Source organism: Pleuronectes platessa, chromosome 22, assembly GCF_947347685.1.
Source record: "Pleuronectes platessa chromosome 22, fPlePla1.1, whole genome shotgun sequence".
Lineage (NCBI taxonomy): Eukaryota > Metazoa > Chordata > Actinopteri > Pleuronectiformes > Pleuronectidae > Pleuronectes > Pleuronectes platessa.
In genome coordinates this window covers 18,693,967-18,711,819 of record NC_070647.1, presented here as the reverse complement: position 1 = coordinate 18,711,819, position 17,853 = coordinate 18,693,967, and the positions used below count along the sequence as shown (strand labels likewise).

Below are 17,853 nucleotides of genomic sequence, written 5' to 3'. Positions count from 1 at the left end.
GGCACAATAAATATAAATGTATGATCCTATTATACATATCAAAGAAATATTTTACTGGGGAATCATTGAATACGTTTGTAGAAAATCTCAAGTAATGTCCAGAATAACAACCACTAACACCCTGTGGTCACTGGGGGGCGCTGTGGGTAAATGTGATAGTGGGAGACTTATTGCATTTCTTATTTTTCAAGCTCTGATAAATACTTTTACAAATCCAACATTTCGTTTTGTTCTTTTGAGAAACACTTTCTTTCTGCTATAAAATAAAAAATATTACCCGGTTGGTTTACTTGTTCAGGATTTTAGAGCTTTAAAAGTAAAATGACGCATTTGTCAACAGTAAAAAAGTTATTAGACGTAATATCTCCATCTAGTCAAATTATGGATTTATAATTTAAATAAGTATAAATATTGAATAAGTGTGTGTCCAGAAAATAGAAAAGGGAGAGAGAGAGAACTATCTATCACCTTTGAATTTAATATAACTAGGAGGTTTCTGGTATAACTGCAGTATTTCACTGTATAAAACTATTATATATTATACTCTAATAAATACCAGTACTATACAGTATGAAGCCGCATCTTCCACTCTAGCAAATACTTCCCAATAAAAAGCATTTCAAAACAAAAGAATGGATTCACTCAACAGAAACACCCGAGAGCTTTTATTTTGAAACGGTGTCCGACAGTTAAAGAACAGATAAACATTGAAGCTGCATTTTGTGAGACCTTGAATCTCCAGAAGAGCAGAGCAGCTTCTGAAGCTCAGATTCCACAGCTCGTCCCTGAAGCTCTGAACATTGAATCATGTTTCAGCTCCTTGTGTAAAATATCACGAGTGTGAACATTGAACTGAAGACGAATCACAGGTTCAAGCTTCGTCAGTAAAACACATTTTCAACAGATCTACACAAATGAGGGAAACAAAGTTGATAGAGATAAACAATTGTTTACATTACATGAGGTCATGTGATCAGTGGCGTGATGAAGAAGTCACGGTTAAAGAATCTGGATCGTTAATCACGAGCAGCGTCGACTTCTTATCGGGGCAGAAATGAGCTTCCATACGTTTCGTCCTCGTGGGAATCAAACTTCTTCAGAAACATTTTTACTCGTTTGTCCAGAGACTCAATCACATGACTTCATGGTCGACCTCGTCCCGACTGTCCCACATCAACAAGTCCTCACACAGCCTCGCACATCTCCACGTCCTCCTGACCTCCCTGAGCCGCCGCCGCATTCTTCTTCTTCTTCTTCTTCTTCTTGTTCTTCTGTGTCGGAGCTGAAGACGAGTCGGGCGTCTTCTTCTGTGGTGGAGCTGCTGCTGCCACTGAGGACGACACAGGAGTGAATGTGGATCACGATTCACGATTCCTCACGTGTAGATGAGCTCTTACCTTCCATGGAGGCCTTCTCCTGCTGCATGTGCATCAGCTGTTTGAGCAGCTTCCGCTTCTTCTTCCCCGACAGAGTGATGTTCGCCCTCGGACTGGAGCTGAAACCATGTGACCGGAATCAAACCAGGGATCCAAATCATTCATCCATCAATAACCAGCTCATCAATCATCTGATCACACACATGGAAACTAGTTTAACCCTTTAGAGTTATATTTATATTATATGTTAGAGTCAAACTAAGTCCCTGGTTCTCTCACTTCCTCTTCTTCAGGTGATGGATGGTGATCAAACCCGAGTCGACCACGGCGCCGACGATCTGACGCTTCTTCTTCTTCTCTCGACCCAGAACCCGCCGCCGCTTGAAAAGGTTCCGACCGAGTTCCTGCAAAAAACATGAAGTACTGTGACTACATGAAGTACTGTGACTACATGAAGTACTGTTACTACATAAAGTACTGTTACTACATAAAGTACTGTGACTACGTGAAGTACTGTGACTACGTGAAGTACTGTGACTACGTGAAGTACTGTGACTACATGAAGTACTGTGACTACATGAAGTACTGTGACTACATGAAGTACTGTTACTACATGAAAACTGTGACTACATAAAGTACTGTGACTACATAAAGTACTGTGACTACGTGAAGTACTGTGACTACATGAAGTACTGTGACTACATGAAAAACTGTGACTACATAAAGTACTGTTACTACATGAAAAACTGTGACTACATAAAGTACTGTGACTACATAAAGTACTGTGACTACGTGAAGTACTGTGACTACGTGAAGTACTGTGACTACATAAAGTACTGTGACTACATGAAGTACTACGACTACATAAAGTACTATGAATACATAAAGTACTGTGACTACATGAAAAACTGTTACTACATGAAGTACTGCAACTACATAAAGTACTGTGACTACATAAAGTACTGTGACTACATGAAAAACTGTTACTACATGAAGTACTGTAACTATATGAAGTACTGTGACTACATGAAGTACTGTGACTACATGAAGTACTATGACTACGTGAAGTACTGTTACTAAATGAAGTACTGCAACTACATAAAGTACTGTGACTACATGAAGTACTGTAACTACATGAAGTACTGCAACTACATAAAGTTCTGTGACTACATGAAGTACTGTTACTACATGAAGTACTGCAACTACATAAAGTTCTGTGACTACATGAAGTACTGTAACTACATGAAGTACTGTAACTACATGAAGTACTGTACCAACATGAAGTACTGTAACTACATGAAGTACTGTAACTACATGAAGTACTGTTACAGTGGTACTGTAACTACAGTAACTACACTACAGTGTACATTATCAGTATGATTAGCTCACAGTACATGTATTTATAACATAGTATAATCTCACAGTCCATGTACATGTATATATAACATAGTATAATCTCACAGTCCATGTACATGTATATATAACATAGTATAATCTCACAGTCCATGTACATGTATATATAACATAGTATAATCTCACAGTCCATGTACATGTATATATAACATAGTATAATCTCACAGTCCATGTACATGTATATATAAACTCACGGTCTTCGGTCTGTTGATTTTTCCTCCGGACGTCATTTTGTTTCTCACGTGGAGCTTCTTCTTCTGCGCTTTAAATCAATCATAAACTTCCGGGTTCTCTACCACAGCTATCTTCTTCTTCGTCTGTTCAGGGTAGGACACTGACGTTCGGCCACGTGAGCGCCACCTGCCGCGGTGACGAGAGAACTACAACAACCGTGTTTTCACACAGAGATCGTCTGTGTTTGAACTTTACATTTATAGTTGTTTCTAGTTTCCAGAGAGAACTGTTTATGAGATAAAGTATTCAGATCTGAATAAGAACAAAAGAGATGATGGTTTCTGTCTCTGAACATCTGGATCAGATCCATCTGAGAGGATCAGTGTCCATCATCATCATCATCATCATCATCATCATCATCATCATCATCATCATCATCATCAGTTCACGTTCAGTCATGTCCATAAAGAGACTCGACTTTGTGATTGGTTCATTTTTTCCTCGGTCCAGATAACCGTTGTCCGTCTGGAGCTTCAGGTCAAACTGGGATCCATGAATCTGAGCAGATCCATGAATCTGAGCAGATCCATGAATCTGCGCTGATTCATGAATCTGAGCAGATTCCACAGAGACTTTAACGATCTCGGACACAACATGAGCTGACCTACATTCGTCAAGCTGCTCTGAGGGTCTGGGATCAGTTTTACATGTCAGTTTTCTTTCTGCTGACTATTCGTCTGCTTTGCTTCGAGTGTTGGACGAGTTCCGAGCTTTGATCTCGATCCAGAAACGGATCCAAACTTTCTATGCTTTCTTTAACAGCTTCTATCTCATCTGAACGAGAAAAGGTTTCTGACTCTGCTTCGGACAAATCTGCCTCCAAACACAAACATTGATCCACAAGGTTCTTCACTTTCTCAGGAGCTTCCATTTAGTTCTTTGGAAACTTATTGAAACATTTCATTCAAAACCAGAAGCTGTGGATTTAGTTCAGAGGTCAGAGCTACAGCCTTTGACCTTCAGGCTGATGGAGAAATGACTCCACAGGTCAACTGGCTCATTGTCTGCTTGATTCATTATTTACTGATTTGTTTATGACATCTTCATTTTTGTTTTGTTTTTAAATCAAAAGCTGTTTTGAGTTTATTGTTAAATAAAACAGAAATTCTGCTACAAGAAAATGTCTGATTCATTTTACTGGAAAAAATATATACGAAGAATTTATTAATAATTTATGTTAATCAACTTTTAAAATATCATGTCAAACTTATGAGGACCGAGGATAGAACCCTGGGGAACACCACTTTCAGATATCTACCCTCGGTGGCAGAAAAAAATGAACATGAGTAAAGTTCCCGTCACTTGTTTTATTTGAGTTCTTTGACATCGAAGACACGGAGACGAAGCAGCTTCTGTCAAATGTTTAATCCGTTCAGTACAGGAAGTTGATCTCAGTGCAAGTGCCACAAACAACAATATCCAGCCGTGTTTGTTTATGTACAAATCTGAACTTTGGCGTTGAGAAGCAGAGCGAGTCGTGGAGGAAACAGACGCTGACGGCAGCGAGACAACGAACACAACATGTGAACAACATGTGAACAACATGTGAACAACATGTGAACAACATGTGAACTACATGTGAACAACAGCAGCAAAGAAACAAACGTCTGAACAGAGCGAAGAACAAAAGAAACACAGAAGACGACCGTCGTTTTTTCTTCATTTCTATCAACCACAAAAACAATGAACATGGTTTATATATTTATATTTATATATCTAAAGTGCATTATGGTACAAAAATATAGAGGGACAGCAGCACCTCGATACATTTACAAAATAAATACACCGTTCAGAAAAAATAAATTACCGCAAAAAATCCGACATAATTGGAATAAAAAAGAGAAAAGCGAGGATTCACAAAGATTAAAATCTGTCGCCCCACAGAGCATCAATACGTTTTTTTTAATCATATTTTGCTATGTATTCTGAGATATTTAGAATATTTACAGACAATAAATATTTTACAATTTCTTTCCAAACAATCCCGATTACAGTCGAGTGTAACACGAGCGTTTAGGAGTCGACTCCAACTCTCGTTTCTGAAACACAAAGAAAACACAAAAGACAAATGAGTTTAAAATCAGACAAATGTGAAGAAACATCCGTTTTTTATTTAATCAGTAAACACTTCTCATGAAGATTGACAGTGTTTTGATCAGTTTAAAGTGAGTCAGCAGATTGTATTGTTTAATTTATGTTTGACTCAAGAGGGAGAAGGATCCAAATGTTTTCAGTTTCCTTAGTAAAATGTATTTAAACAAATTCAATGTATTTTTGAGCCTTTGTCCAAGTCTCATAGGCTGTGATGTCCCTGCACAGCCACCGGGGGCAGCAATGAGCGACTAGTGAGTCACAAGTGAGAAGAAGAAACTAAGATTTATTGTTTAAGTTTTGTTACTTTCTGGATTTTTCTGAACTGGATGTAAATCTTCTGATTTAAATATGTTTGTTTCATTTGAACATTGAAACAACATTTCACACAGAATCGTAAACGAAGAAGAGGAGACTCACCTTCGTCAGTGTGACAGCGTTTTAAAGCAGCGCCCCCTGCAGGCCGAGCAGAGACCTCCATGCCTCCTCGCTCCGGCCTAACGAGCGCACCCTCCTCTTCCTCTTCTCGCCCTCCCTCCTCTTCCCGGCTCGTCCTTTCTTCTTCTTCTTGCCCGGAGACCTGAACGTGGGCGACTTGTTGGTTTCCTGCGGCAGGTTGGTTCCCTCCTCGTCCTCCAGGCCGAAGGCCACCGCAAGGTTCTTGGTTCCTCCGGCGGGTTTGGAGTGCAGGGTGCTTCCGGTGGTGCTGAGGTCGAGGCCCAGGCTGACGCCCGGCAGCCCCCCGCCGGCCCCGCTGCTGCCCCCCGCGGCTCCGGTGGTTCGGACCGGGAGGTCCCGGACCTCGGCCGTGTGGACCTCGTCCAGAAGCTCCTGAAGCCACATGCGGCGCTTGAAGTCCTGGAGGGCGCGACCTTTGTCGTGCATCAGCTGAGCGTGAGTGACCGAGCGTTTACTGCAGAGAGAGAGAGGACACGGTACTCAGTTAGTGTATGAGGGAGTACAAGTACACTGACAGGTACATTCAAAAGTACACTAACAAGTATAACAACTAGTGCACTAACAAGTACACCAACAAGTACACCAACAAGTACACTAACATGTACATTCAAAAGTACACTAACAAGTATACCAACAAGTACACCAACAAGTACACCAACAAGTACACCAACTAGTAAATCATCAAGCACACCAACAAGTACATGAACTACTACACTGACAAGTACACCAATAAGTACACCAACAACTACATGTTGAGATAAAGTGTGGAAACTAATAATAAAGCCACAAAATAATTTTCTTTGTTTCTAAACTTTGAACCAACAGTTTTTTAAGTTTCTGAGCTGATCACATTTATCTACCGAGTTTTTAATCCAATAAAAGTTATTTAAATATTATCATCCTGTATTTAAATGTTGGAAACGAGTCAATACGACAAAAGTCAGAAAAAACACTTCTGTCACATGAGTCACACACACACACACACACACACACACACACACACACACACACACACACAGGTGATTTACAGACAGGGTTCAGGGGTTCACATGTTTCACCAGCAGGGGGCAGAATAAGCACAGGAACTACTGAAGGATTCAAACAGGGCAGATCTCGATGATCACTAGGTGGCGCTGTGGCTCAGGGATTTGAACTCGTGACTCCTGGTGCATGGACCTGAGCTTTAACTTCATCTCTTCATCCTTCTGTCCTGTTTGGTCCTGTTTGGTCCTATTTGGTCCTGATAGGTCCTGTTTGCTCCAGTTTGGTCCAGTTGGGTCCAGTTTGGTCCTGATAGGTCCTGATAGGTCCTGTTTGGTCCTGATAGGTCCTGTTTGGTCCTGTTTGTTCCAGTTTGGTCCTGATAGGTCTTGTTTGGTCCTGTTTGGTCCAGTTTGGTCCTGATAGGTCCTGTTTGGTGCTGATAGGTCCTGATAGGTCCTGTTTGGTCCTGTTTGGTCCTGATAGGTCCTGTTTGGTCCTGTTTGGTCCAGTTTGGTCCAGTTTGGTCCTGATAGGTCCTGTTAGGTCCTGTTTGGTCCTGAGTGGTCCTGATGAGCGAGTCGTCCTCTCGATGGTCAGAGGTTCTTCAGCACTGAACGGTCGGAGCTTTGCTTTGCTGAGGTGTCGTTTTACTCAGAGTCTGAAATCTTAGAAAAACACGAGTTCGCTGCTCGAGGCCTGAGAACGAGGGAGACACACCTCGAGTGTCTGAGCACACAAACACACACGCACACACTCACACACACACAAAGACACACACACACACACTCACAGACACACACATACACACACACACAGGAAACACACACACACACACACACACACACACACACACACACACAGGAAACACACAGACACACACACACAGACAGACGAACACACACACAGACACACACTGGCTCAGCTGTCACACTTTCCCATGATGCACTCCTCCTTTATCTTTATCAAACTGTTTCTAACCAGCTTCAGGCTTCTGCTCCAGAATCAGATCGTTTCCTGTGAATCAGTTGAAGTTGGACCTCGAACCCGGTTCTGTCTCTGCAGGAGACCAGAGGAGGACGAGGCTCGAAGCTCATTGGCTTCTGGTCAAACGTGGAGGGTTTGAATCCTGGTGCGGAGACGTGGCCTCGACTCAGGACACAGAGAAAAGATCAAAGTCTCTCGTCTGTTTTCAGCTAAAAATCTGAAACTTTATAGGTTTTGAAAAATCAAGAAGAAAAAAACCTTAATCTGAAAATCCTGAAAGAAACGTTTGAGTTGAAGATTCTGACTTTTTAAAATTAATTTAAATAAAACGTCCTGTGTTTTTGTTTCTTCTGTTGAAAAGAACAGTTTTAAAATCATCTGCACATTATATCATATATCTTATGATCAATAAAGCACCGTAAAACCAATCTTCAGTTTTTTTGTGATTCAAAGAAAAAAAGGAGCAAATTCTCAGGAACTAAAGTTTAATGTTTTTTTCTTTACAGACGATTCACAAATGTTGAAAGTCAGAAACTTTTAATTCATTGTCTGAATAATTACTCGACTGTTTGTTTCAGATTTAAAGATTTTAATGAAACTCACACACGTTGATTTGAAACCTGTGACATCAATAAATCTAATTTCATCAGATTCCGTCTTTTTCTAATCAGCAGATGATGGAAGGTCAAAGGTCACGAGCGTTTACTTTCCTCTCAGGCGCGTTAACCCTCGTCCTGAAATCACAGGAGGGCTGTAGGTCGACTTCCCCCCCCGACACGAGCAGAGCAGACCCCACACACACACACACACCAAGACACACACACACACACACACACAGAAACACACACACATACACACACACACACACACACACACAGACACACACACAGAAACACACAGACACACACACACACACACAGACACACACACACAGGACACACACACACACACACACAGGAAACACACAGACACACACACACACACACACACACACACACACACACTCCTGTGAGTGGAAACTGCTGGAACCCGTTAACTTTCATGTAAACCTGGACGACACTTTAAAAACTCAACACTCGTCCTTCAGCAAAAACTTTAAACTACAACTGCTGCCACTGAAATGCATTTCAGATGTGACCCCCCACCACACACACACACACACACACACACACACACACACACACACACCTCCTGTTTAATTCCCTCTCCCTCGCTGATTAGATCCAAAAGCTTCTCAGAGATCGGATCTCCGAGGGAACCGTTCCCCGTGTGTCTGAGGTTCTGGCTCCGGGACCTGAAGGAGCTTTGTTCTGCTTCAGGCTCGGCGGCAGCAGCACATTTGCTTTGGTCCCCGGCCGAACATCAGAATTATTCATTTCCCTGGTAAAGACTCAGAGTGTTTGTCTGAGGACGGACAGCGGGACGGGGCGGGGGGGACAGAGGTGCGTCCGGGGGGGCATGCACACTGAGGTAAACACACAGGAAGCAAACAGCTGGACACATTTTCCAGCCGCTGCTCGCCCACCGTGCAGGAGCGAGGGGGGGGGGGGGGGCAACACATGAAAAGACAGATCATCACTCGGCTCAGTTTGAACAAATGAAATCCAGACTCACATTCTGCTGCTCAGGGCATCGAGGGGACGTCCGAAGTGCGGCACCGGGGAGCAGAGCAGGAACAGAGCGAAGCACCACTGCTGCAGGAGCCTCCTGGAGCAGAACATCTCTGAGGAGAAACAACAGCTTCAACAACAATCCTTCAGCGCCTCACAGGAGGACAGCAGCAGGGACACCTTCTGTCCCTCAGTTGGTCCCAGATCGCAAAGATCACAGCATCTATTCACCGTCCTTTTGCAAATGTCCACACAGAAAATCCAGGTGAGGACGAGGAAACAGAAATCCCACGAGCCCGAACGCATCCAGAGCTTTTTCTTTAAGTTCCTCAGAGAGAGAATTCCTGAGCGGGAGCTGATGTCACTGCAGGAGGCTGCAGGGCTTCTGATGGAGACGTCTGCTGAGATGTGAGCAGGTCTCAGAAGGGAAGAGGAGGACCGGGGAGCAGAGGACGGCCTCCGTCAGGGTCTGCCCACATCAGGGGAGTGAGGAGGCAGGAAGGTGGCGCTAGAGCAGCGCCTGCAGCTCCACCACAGAGCGCACCATGAGGAGAGAACCTCAGACTGTCAAACTCTAGCTCCACTTCAATGAGCAAAATAATGACACTTCTGAAATATGGAAACACAACGCGACAACTTTTCTTTACTTTGTAGTTTGAGCTGCGTTTTGTGAGTTCAAGCTTCAGGTGAAAAGATCGAGAGGCAGAAATGTTTTCTTTACCCTTTACATTTAAAAACTATATCTATTTAAATGATGAGAGCTCAGAAACCGTTTTACAGAAGGTTTGGTGAACGTTGCGGAGCGAGAAGATCGGAGACACACGTGTGGACGAGCTTCACGGATCAGGAGTTCAACATGAAACACATCATGAAGCAGGACGAGAACAAACTGATCCTGTGGAAGAAAATAACAAACTTCTTCAAGCCTCTAATAGAAAATATGAAAATATGAAGTGTGTTTCTGTTATCATTTACATCCATGAACAGCTTCACGTCACGTATGACACATGTGACAGACTGTCGTCGCTCGTCTCCACCAACCAGAGAGTTTCTGTCTACGACCCAGATGAGGTCACAGTGACCTCTGACCTCTGACCTCTCCTCAGTGAGGTGTCCGGGTCCCACCGGAGGGACGGACGTGTTCGACCGTCTTCATTTAGAAACACGGGAGTTTCAACAGTGATTTAGAGGAAACATGTGAGTTCAGGTTCGGCCTCCAGGGGGCGCTAACAGGACTTTAACTTGAACCTGATCCAGATGACACCACCACCAGGCTGGTTCCATGGTAACTGAGCCGACTGTACAATAAGAACAAATCAATTATTAACATGTTAGTGACGTGTTTTATCTGTGACCAGGATCCTGGGATCACGTGAAGCTCGTCTCCACACGCGTGACGTGGTGACGGCCAACGCTGAGTCAGCACTTTCTCCCACTAATGATTTCCAGACGTCTGGTTTCCTGAGATAAGAGCCGAGCTGGTTCCTCTCCGGCTGGGACTCGAACCCCCGCTGCAACAGATCCTGATGTTTCACCACGAAGCTGCAGAGTGAAGACGAGCGACACCAGGAGACGACTTCTTCTTCACGTCCGTCAACTTCAACGTCTGACTCGTTCGGACGAGAAAACAAGTTCACGCATTTTGTTGCTTTTAGTAAAACTTAATAAACGAGGTCTCAACACGGAGAAAAGGTTTGAAGATCTGACAACCAGTGAGTCAAAGCTTCAGTGAGTCAAAGCTTCAGTGAGTCAAAGCTTCAGTGAGTCAAAGCCTCAGTGAGTCAAAGCTTCAGTAGAGTCAAAGCTTCAGTGAGTCAAAGCTTCAGTGAGTCAAAGCTTCAGTGAGTCAAAGCTTCAGTGGAGTCAAAGCTTCAGTGAGTCAAAGCTTCAGTGAGTCAAAGCTTCAGTGAGTCAAAGCTTCAGTGAGTCAAAGCTTCAGTGGAGTCAAAGCTTCAGTGAGTCAAAGCTTCACTGAGTCAAAGCTTCAGTGAGTCAAAGCTTCAGTGAGTCAAAGCTTCAGTGAGTCAAAGCTTCAGTGGAGTCAAAGCTTCAGCGGAGTCAAAGCTTCAGTGAGTCAAAGCTTCAGTAGAGTCAAAGCTTCAGTGAGTCAAAGCTTCAGTGGAGTCAAAGCTTCAGTGAGTCAAAGCTTCAGTGGAGTCAAAGCTTCAGCGGAGTCAAAGCTTCAGTGAGTCAAAGCTTCAGTAGAGTCAAAGCTTCAGTGAGTCAAAGCTTCAGTGAGTCAAAGCTTCAGTGAGTCAAAGCTTCAGTAGAGTCAAAGCTTCAGTGAGTCAAAGCTTCAGTGGAGTCAAAGCTTCAGTAGAGTCAAAGCTTCATTGGAGTCAAAGCTTCAGTGAGTCAAAGCTTCAGTAGAGTCAAATCTTCAGTGGAGTCAAAGCTTCAGTAGAGTCAAAGCTTCAGTGAGTCAAAGCTTCAGTGGAGTCTAAGCTTCAGTGAGTCAAAGATTCAGTGAGTCAAAGATTCAGTGAGTCAAAGATTCAGTGAGTCAAAGCTTCAGTGGAGTCAAAGCTTCAGTGAGTCAAAGCTTCAGTGAGTCAAAGCTTCAGTGGAGTCAAAGCTTCAGTGAGTCAAAGCTTCAGTGAGTCAAAGCTTCAGTAGAGTCAAAGCTTCAGTGAGTCAAAGAACCTGAACCTTCCTGCAGCAGATCAGACTCTGAGGCTACATGTTGAGCTAACGCTAGTGAACGGCGTCCTGGGGGGCAGCGCTCCTCCAACAGCTCCAAAGCCTGATGGGTAATGACGATGAGGGGGGGTGAGATGTAAATGTATCAGAACCCCCCCCCCCCCCCCCCACAGTGTTTCCTGGACTGCCTGAAACACACTGTGGTCGTCTGAAACATGAACAGATCATGTGATCAGTTGGCGGCGGACTTGCAGCAATCAGAACCAGGCTCCTCACTGTGATCAGAGCCAGAGAGGATCATGGGAGTTGTTCCCCCACAGAGTCAAACTCCAGTTTGTGGTGTCCTCTGCCTCTGGGATCTACCTGCCCCCCCCCCCCCCCCCATCTCGAGCTGGAAACAACGACCTCATGCGAGTTCACCTGCACATAAACAGGTCGTTTCCTGGCGGCGGCCCCGGGGCCTGAGGCAGGAAGCTGCTCTACATCCACAGAAAACTGCTTTCTGGCTCAAGTCGACAAACACAAAACAAATGTCCACTTTAATGTGTGCAACCGCCCCCCCCCCCACCTCCGCTGCCTTGCTCCTTTTCTCCACACAAAGGCTTGTACTGTTAGAGCCCCCCCCCCCCATCAGTGGTCCTGACGGGGCCACTGCTCCGTGTGAGGCCCCCACACCGGTACCAGCTCCTTCTCTTCACCGGCTTGTCACCAGGAATAAAGTCACAGATCTGACGAATCCGACCTTTAAAACCTCCTCCTCCTTCTCCTCCTCCTCCTCCTTCTCCTCCTCCTCCTCCTCCTTCTCCTTCTCCTTCTCCTCCTCTTCCTCTTCCTCCTCCTCCTCCTTCTCCTCCTCCTCCTCCTCTGACAGATTCTAACCACAGTTCAGAAATGCATTTGGCGTTTTCTGCATTCTTCTCCCTCCCGACTGGCTTCAGTCTGGTTCTCATGGTGCAGCTCCTCCACCACAGGAACACATGCTCCTCCTCCTCCTCCTCCTCCTCCTCCTCCTCCTCCTCCTCCTCCTCCCGACTGGCTTCAGTCTGGTTCTCATGGTGCAGCTCCTCCACCACAGGAACACATGCTCCTCCTCCTCCTCCTCCTCCTCCTCCTCCTCCTCCTCCTCCTCCTCCCGACTGGCTTCAGTCTGGTTCTCATGGTGCAGCTCCTCCACCACAGGAACACATGCTCCTCCTCCTCCTCCTCCTCCTCCTCCTCCTCCTCCTTCTCCTCCTCCCGACTGGCTTCAGTCTGGTTCTCATGGTGCAGCTCCTCCACCACAGGAACACATGCTCCTCCTCCTCCTCCTCCTCCTCCTCCTCCTCCTCCTCCTCCTCCCGACTGGCTTCAGTCTGGTTCTCATGGTGCAGCTCCTCCACCACAGGAACACATGCTCCTCCACCGCCGTCGACCACAAGCAGCTGAGACGAGCTGAAAACGACTCTGAGCAGCAGCCCACATATTTCCAGGGTTTTGAAACCAGCTCGACCCAGTGACCATGTGACATAATATGAAAAGTGCAGCGGCGTGTTCACCCCGAGGTTTGAGGTCGATTCCCTCGGTCACGACCGATTCATGTTTACTCTGATTCTAAATCTCTGACCGGTTCTGGGATTCAAGCTGCTCATGTTTCTGAAGCTGAGACACAAATGCATTCAAATAACAGAGAAGTGCGTCATCATCAGTGGAGCTGGAAGAAGAATCACACAACTCATAATCAAAATACCATAAACCTCGAGTTGTAGTTTTATAGATCTTACATTTAGTAATTTAGAATGAATGAAAACATACAGCAGGTCAACTTTTATTATTATTATTATTATTATTATTATTATGTGTCACTAATTTCAGCAAATTACAATAAAACATCCATCAGAGAATAGATTAAATCAGGGAACTGAGGTTTTCAGGTTTAAATATTTAAATAGTTTTACTTGCATTTCATTTCCCACTTCCTGATTTCTGTCTGGATTTCATCTCAGTGTGATTCTGAAAATGAGTCTGATGATATTTTCTCCATTATTCATTTATATTTATATTATTCAAAGTTTCTATAAAATGTCAGATAAGTGAAACAGTGTGTTTCCAGAGGAGCAGGGAGAACGTCCTGCTCGGTTCTGAACCGGAGGATCTGTGATGGGACAGAGACGCTCAGCGAGCTCGGACCCGTCTGAGGGACGGACGTCTGTCCACTGCAGCGTCTCAGCTCGGACACTTTGCAGATGTCCCCAGATGAGTGAACAGAACCTGCTGCAGAGTCGCTGCTGGTTCCACTGAGACAATCACTTGTCTCTGAACCGGGTCAGAACGTGGAGACGGACAGAAAGTGTCTCCATGAGTCAACTTGATTAGTATTCAAAGAAACTGCTTTTAGCTCAGAGTTATTTTGACTTTGGTTTAAAGAACAGAATCCAGTTGAGAACCAGCAGCTTCGTGTAAAACTCAGAGTTCCTTCAATTATCAGTAAATATATAGAAACAACAGTGATATTTAATATATTTACTGTTTGAGTTTGACTTGAAGAAAATATCATTAAATGAATCAATAGCATCAAACTAATGAAAGAAACTGATCAGTGGGAATATTATTATTTTATTTAATGAGTTTATGAATCCAGCTGTTAGCGTTTAATGAGTCATTAGCATCAAGCTCAAGTAGTTTTACACTCACAGAAAATACAGTGACAGGAAACAGCTTCTTTCATTTCCCTCTCACACAGTAAGTTTATTAAGATTTGATCTTATCAGCACTGAATAAATCACAAGAGTCACAAACTGACTGAATTTATATTAATAATGCTGGAGTCTTTAATACATTGATTATAATGACAGATAATTACTGTGATTATTAACAGTAGCTCACTACTTCCATCATATTTAACGTGTTGACACTAACTACACTGTAAATTAGCTTAGTGTTGCTAAGAATGCTAACCTCAGAAAGAATGGGGGGGGTTCAACAATGATGAAAATGTGTTTGTGTCCTTAAACTTTATCATAAAACAATAAAATAACATGAACTGGAACCATGATGGTTTAAATAACTACTTCTTAGTGTTGAGTTGGACTTATTAATATTATAACAACATGTAGAAATAACTTTAAATCTGAATTTGTCCTGTTGATCTTTTTGTTTCCAAACAATTCAAAAAGACTCTTTTCTGTATTTTCTCTGAAGCTCGATCTCGTTGATAAAACGACTCAAACCTTTAGTTCTGGTGAATTCTGGGAATTTAATTAATCAAAGTGGAAAAGAAGCAGCTGCTTAATGAAAGAAGCTTCAGACGTGTTTTCTATTGTAAACCACCAGTCGACCAACGACCACCAGAACAACCAGCAGAGCTCAGCAGCACCTGACACTGGTCGGACTGGGTCCAGTTAGTTCAACACTAAAGAGCTCAATTATCCCCAGTCTGACGGGATGAAGGACAAGTTCTGTTCTTTCCCCAGAGGAACGTGGACATGTTATCTTTAAACAGGTCATGAGGTCAAAGACAAACCAGATCACAGAATAATCCTTCAACATGAGAGGGTCAGGGTCAGGGTTTAGGGTTTAGGGTTTAGGGTTCAGGGTTCAGGGTTTAGGGTTCAGGGTCAGGGTCAGGGTTTAGGGTTTAGGGTTCAGGGTTCAGGGTTTAGGGTTCAGGGTTTAGGGTTCAGTGTTAAGGGTTCGGGTTTCTTACCTGTGTCAGTCGTGGCCCTTCAGGTCGGTACGAGTCCAGTGAAGAGTCCCAGATAGATCTTGTTCCCGTGGAGGAGCAGCTCCTCTGGACTCTTTGCTGTGAAGGTTGCAGAAGATCTTTAAATAAGGTGAAGACCTCCTGATGACATCACAGCGGGTCATCAGCATCATCACCGCCTCGCCGTAGAAGCTGCATATGTAATTAGATGAACTTACTCACTCTGCTCTTCCCTCCTCCCACATCCCCGCTGCTCCGGCCGGCTCCCCCCTCCCCCCCCGCTCCACTCCAAGTCAAACTAATGACACGTGGGAGTTCCTGCGTCGCTTTGCTCCAGCTGTGGTTTTATTGGTGGCCTGCTCTCACTTTGCTTCACCATCATCCTCCTCGCGGGTTCTCACTGGTTCTACGTCACTGAGGCGTGGAAACAAAACCATCACGTTCAAACCAACCTTCACTGTTGTTTCTGCACCGACTGAAACTTTACTTAGGCACATTTATGTAATAATTTAAAAGCCCAGAATGAAAACAGTGCTCAGACAGATGTGTCTCGACTGGTGTCGTCTCTGTTTTCGTCTGTTTCTGTCTCACGTTAACTCGACTGTATTGAGTAATGACCCCCCCGCTGGCAGACACGTGTTTGTCTGACCCGAGGAAAACAAGGAAAAGTCTCTGAGGGACATGGAGGCAGTGGTTTGGAGCACCCCCCCCCCCCCTGCAGCAGCTCGTGGGTCTGAGCTGCTCTATGTTTAGCCGAGGGTCGTGGTTTCGGTTGTGAACCTCGGTCAAACTGTTCTTCACCAGACGCTGCTGCTTCCAGGTTCTGTGAAGAGGAGACAGCTCCGAGTTCAAGTTCCCAGAATTCAATCTGACAGGTTCAAACTGTCATCACCTGAATTCACAATCCACCGTCTACTGTCGTGACCCAGCAGGGGGCGCTCATCTGGTACACCTACACCGATCCACTCAAAAATGTAAACGGGAAAAGTTGTGAAGTGAAATGTTTGCAGAGATTTTGTGGATAAGTTGAAGTTCTGATAAAGACAAAGTAAATATAATATTTTAATTTCAGACGCATCACAGGCTCTTGATTTCATGAATTCATCGATGCTGTTGATGTTCGATATTTAGTTTCTCGTCAGATTCATCGAACGAAACACGACAAACACCAAATGATCTGAAATCCTGAAGCTGAGTTTTCACTGAATCAATATTCAACATGTTTACGTCTCAGTCAAACCATCAGAAAAACTGTGTTTAACTTTTAAAACCGGTTTCTTCATCACACGTCATTAAGATTCTGACTTAAATATGAAAATATTCACGTTACTGTGACATTGAAGCTTGAAGCTGCTTCACAATGAAAATATTCAGATTTAGTTCTGAACGCTCGTCATCGATGAAGCTGAATGAAATGATTTCTCTAATTAAACGTCCGGCCGCTGTCTGATGTTGTTCAAGTCACAGAACTGAAGATAGAAGAGAAGTGAGGCGGCGCTAACGAGGAATCATCATCAGCTCATAAACTCTCTGCTCATGTGGAAACATTTACACAAGTTTTCCTTCATAAACACACGAGATGAAAACGAAGCACTAAATGTTGAAGTGTTGTGTTTGTGGTGGAGACGTAAACATCTCCTCCTCCAATGAATCTGGGTTTGAAGTCGATCATTCAATCACATCCAGACTCGGATCCGTCCTCACTTCACTTCTTCATTTGAACTGATTTCAAAGACAAAACAAATAAACTGAGCGACATAAAAAAAATCAAATGAAGAGAAACACGAAGCAAACGGGAGCAAGTGGAGCATCGAGAGGAGAAGCTGAGGATCAGCTGGTTTCAGGTCAGCTCAGGGGGGGGGGGGTCTGCTCTGAGAGGCTCCTGCAGTTGGAACATGAATCATAACTTCATCAGTAGAGTTCATATCTTCCCCAGGACCCAGCAGCCCCTCAAGTCAAACACACACTCACTTCTTATTGTTTAAATATGAGAAATCAATGAAACCATCTCACGATGTTCAGGAAGCTTCAGACGTTCACACCTCGGAGCTGAGAACCTTCATAACAAACATCATCACTTCACTGTGACTGCCCCATGCAGAGGTCGATGAAGAGGAGGAAGGGGATGAAGAGTGAGCCGTGTGGTTCCGTGTGGGACCATCTCCTGCCTGGAAGTGAATCACTGGTTTTAAAGTGGAAGCACATTGAGGAGCTGATGGGAGCTGACAGGAGGATCAGAGCAGTAATATCGTCTCCCAGTCACATTCTGGGAAGAGAAGCATAAGAGCAGATCTTTAAAGCCTCACAGTCACTCACAGCCCGTCTGTGGATAAACAAGTTCTCATTGTCAAGGAGATGAAGACGAGGGGCCCAGAGCTCTTCG

The 17,853-nt window shown here is 44.2% G+C and overlaps 2 protein-coding genes and 1 long non-coding RNA gene across 3 annotated transcripts; 1 reads left to right on the top strand and 2 right to left on the bottom strand.

The window, feature by feature from the left end:
• Positions 1-650: 650 nt before the first annotated feature.
• On the bottom strand, positions 651-3,115 carry c22h11orf98 (chromosome 22 C11orf98 homolog). Its single transcript, XM_053415334.1, has 4 exons — positions 2,984-3,115; positions 1,656-1,780; positions 1,398-1,495; positions 651-1,330 (listed from the first exon to the last, which is right to left on the bottom strand). Exons 1-4 carry the CDS (start codon positions 3,017-3,019, stop codon positions 1,185-1,187), a joined length of 405 nt encoding a protein of 134 aa, XP_053271309.1. The 5' UTR covers positions 3,020-3,115; the 3' UTR covers positions 651-1,184.
• A 1,258-nt stretch (positions 3,116-4,373) lies between these two features.
• pthlha (parathyroid hormone-like hormone a) lies at positions 4,374-9,558 on the bottom strand. The gene is made up of 3 exons (XM_053415333.1): positions 9,156-9,558; positions 5,535-6,027; positions 4,374-5,062 (listed from the first exon to the last, which is right to left on the bottom strand). The coding sequence occupies exons 1-2, from the start codon at positions 9,260-9,262 to the stop codon at positions 5,556-5,558; spliced, it is 579 nt and encodes a 192-aa protein (XP_053271308.1). The 5' UTR covers positions 9,263-9,558; the 3' UTR covers positions 4,374-5,062; positions 5,535-5,555.
• LOC128429051 (uncharacterized) lies at positions 5,927-8,192 on the top strand. Its single transcript, XR_008333865.1, has 2 exons — positions 5,927-6,008; positions 7,539-8,192. It is a non-coding gene; the product is annotated as an uncharacterized LOC128429051 (long non-coding RNA).
• Positions 9,559-17,853: the final 8,295 nt, after the last annotated feature.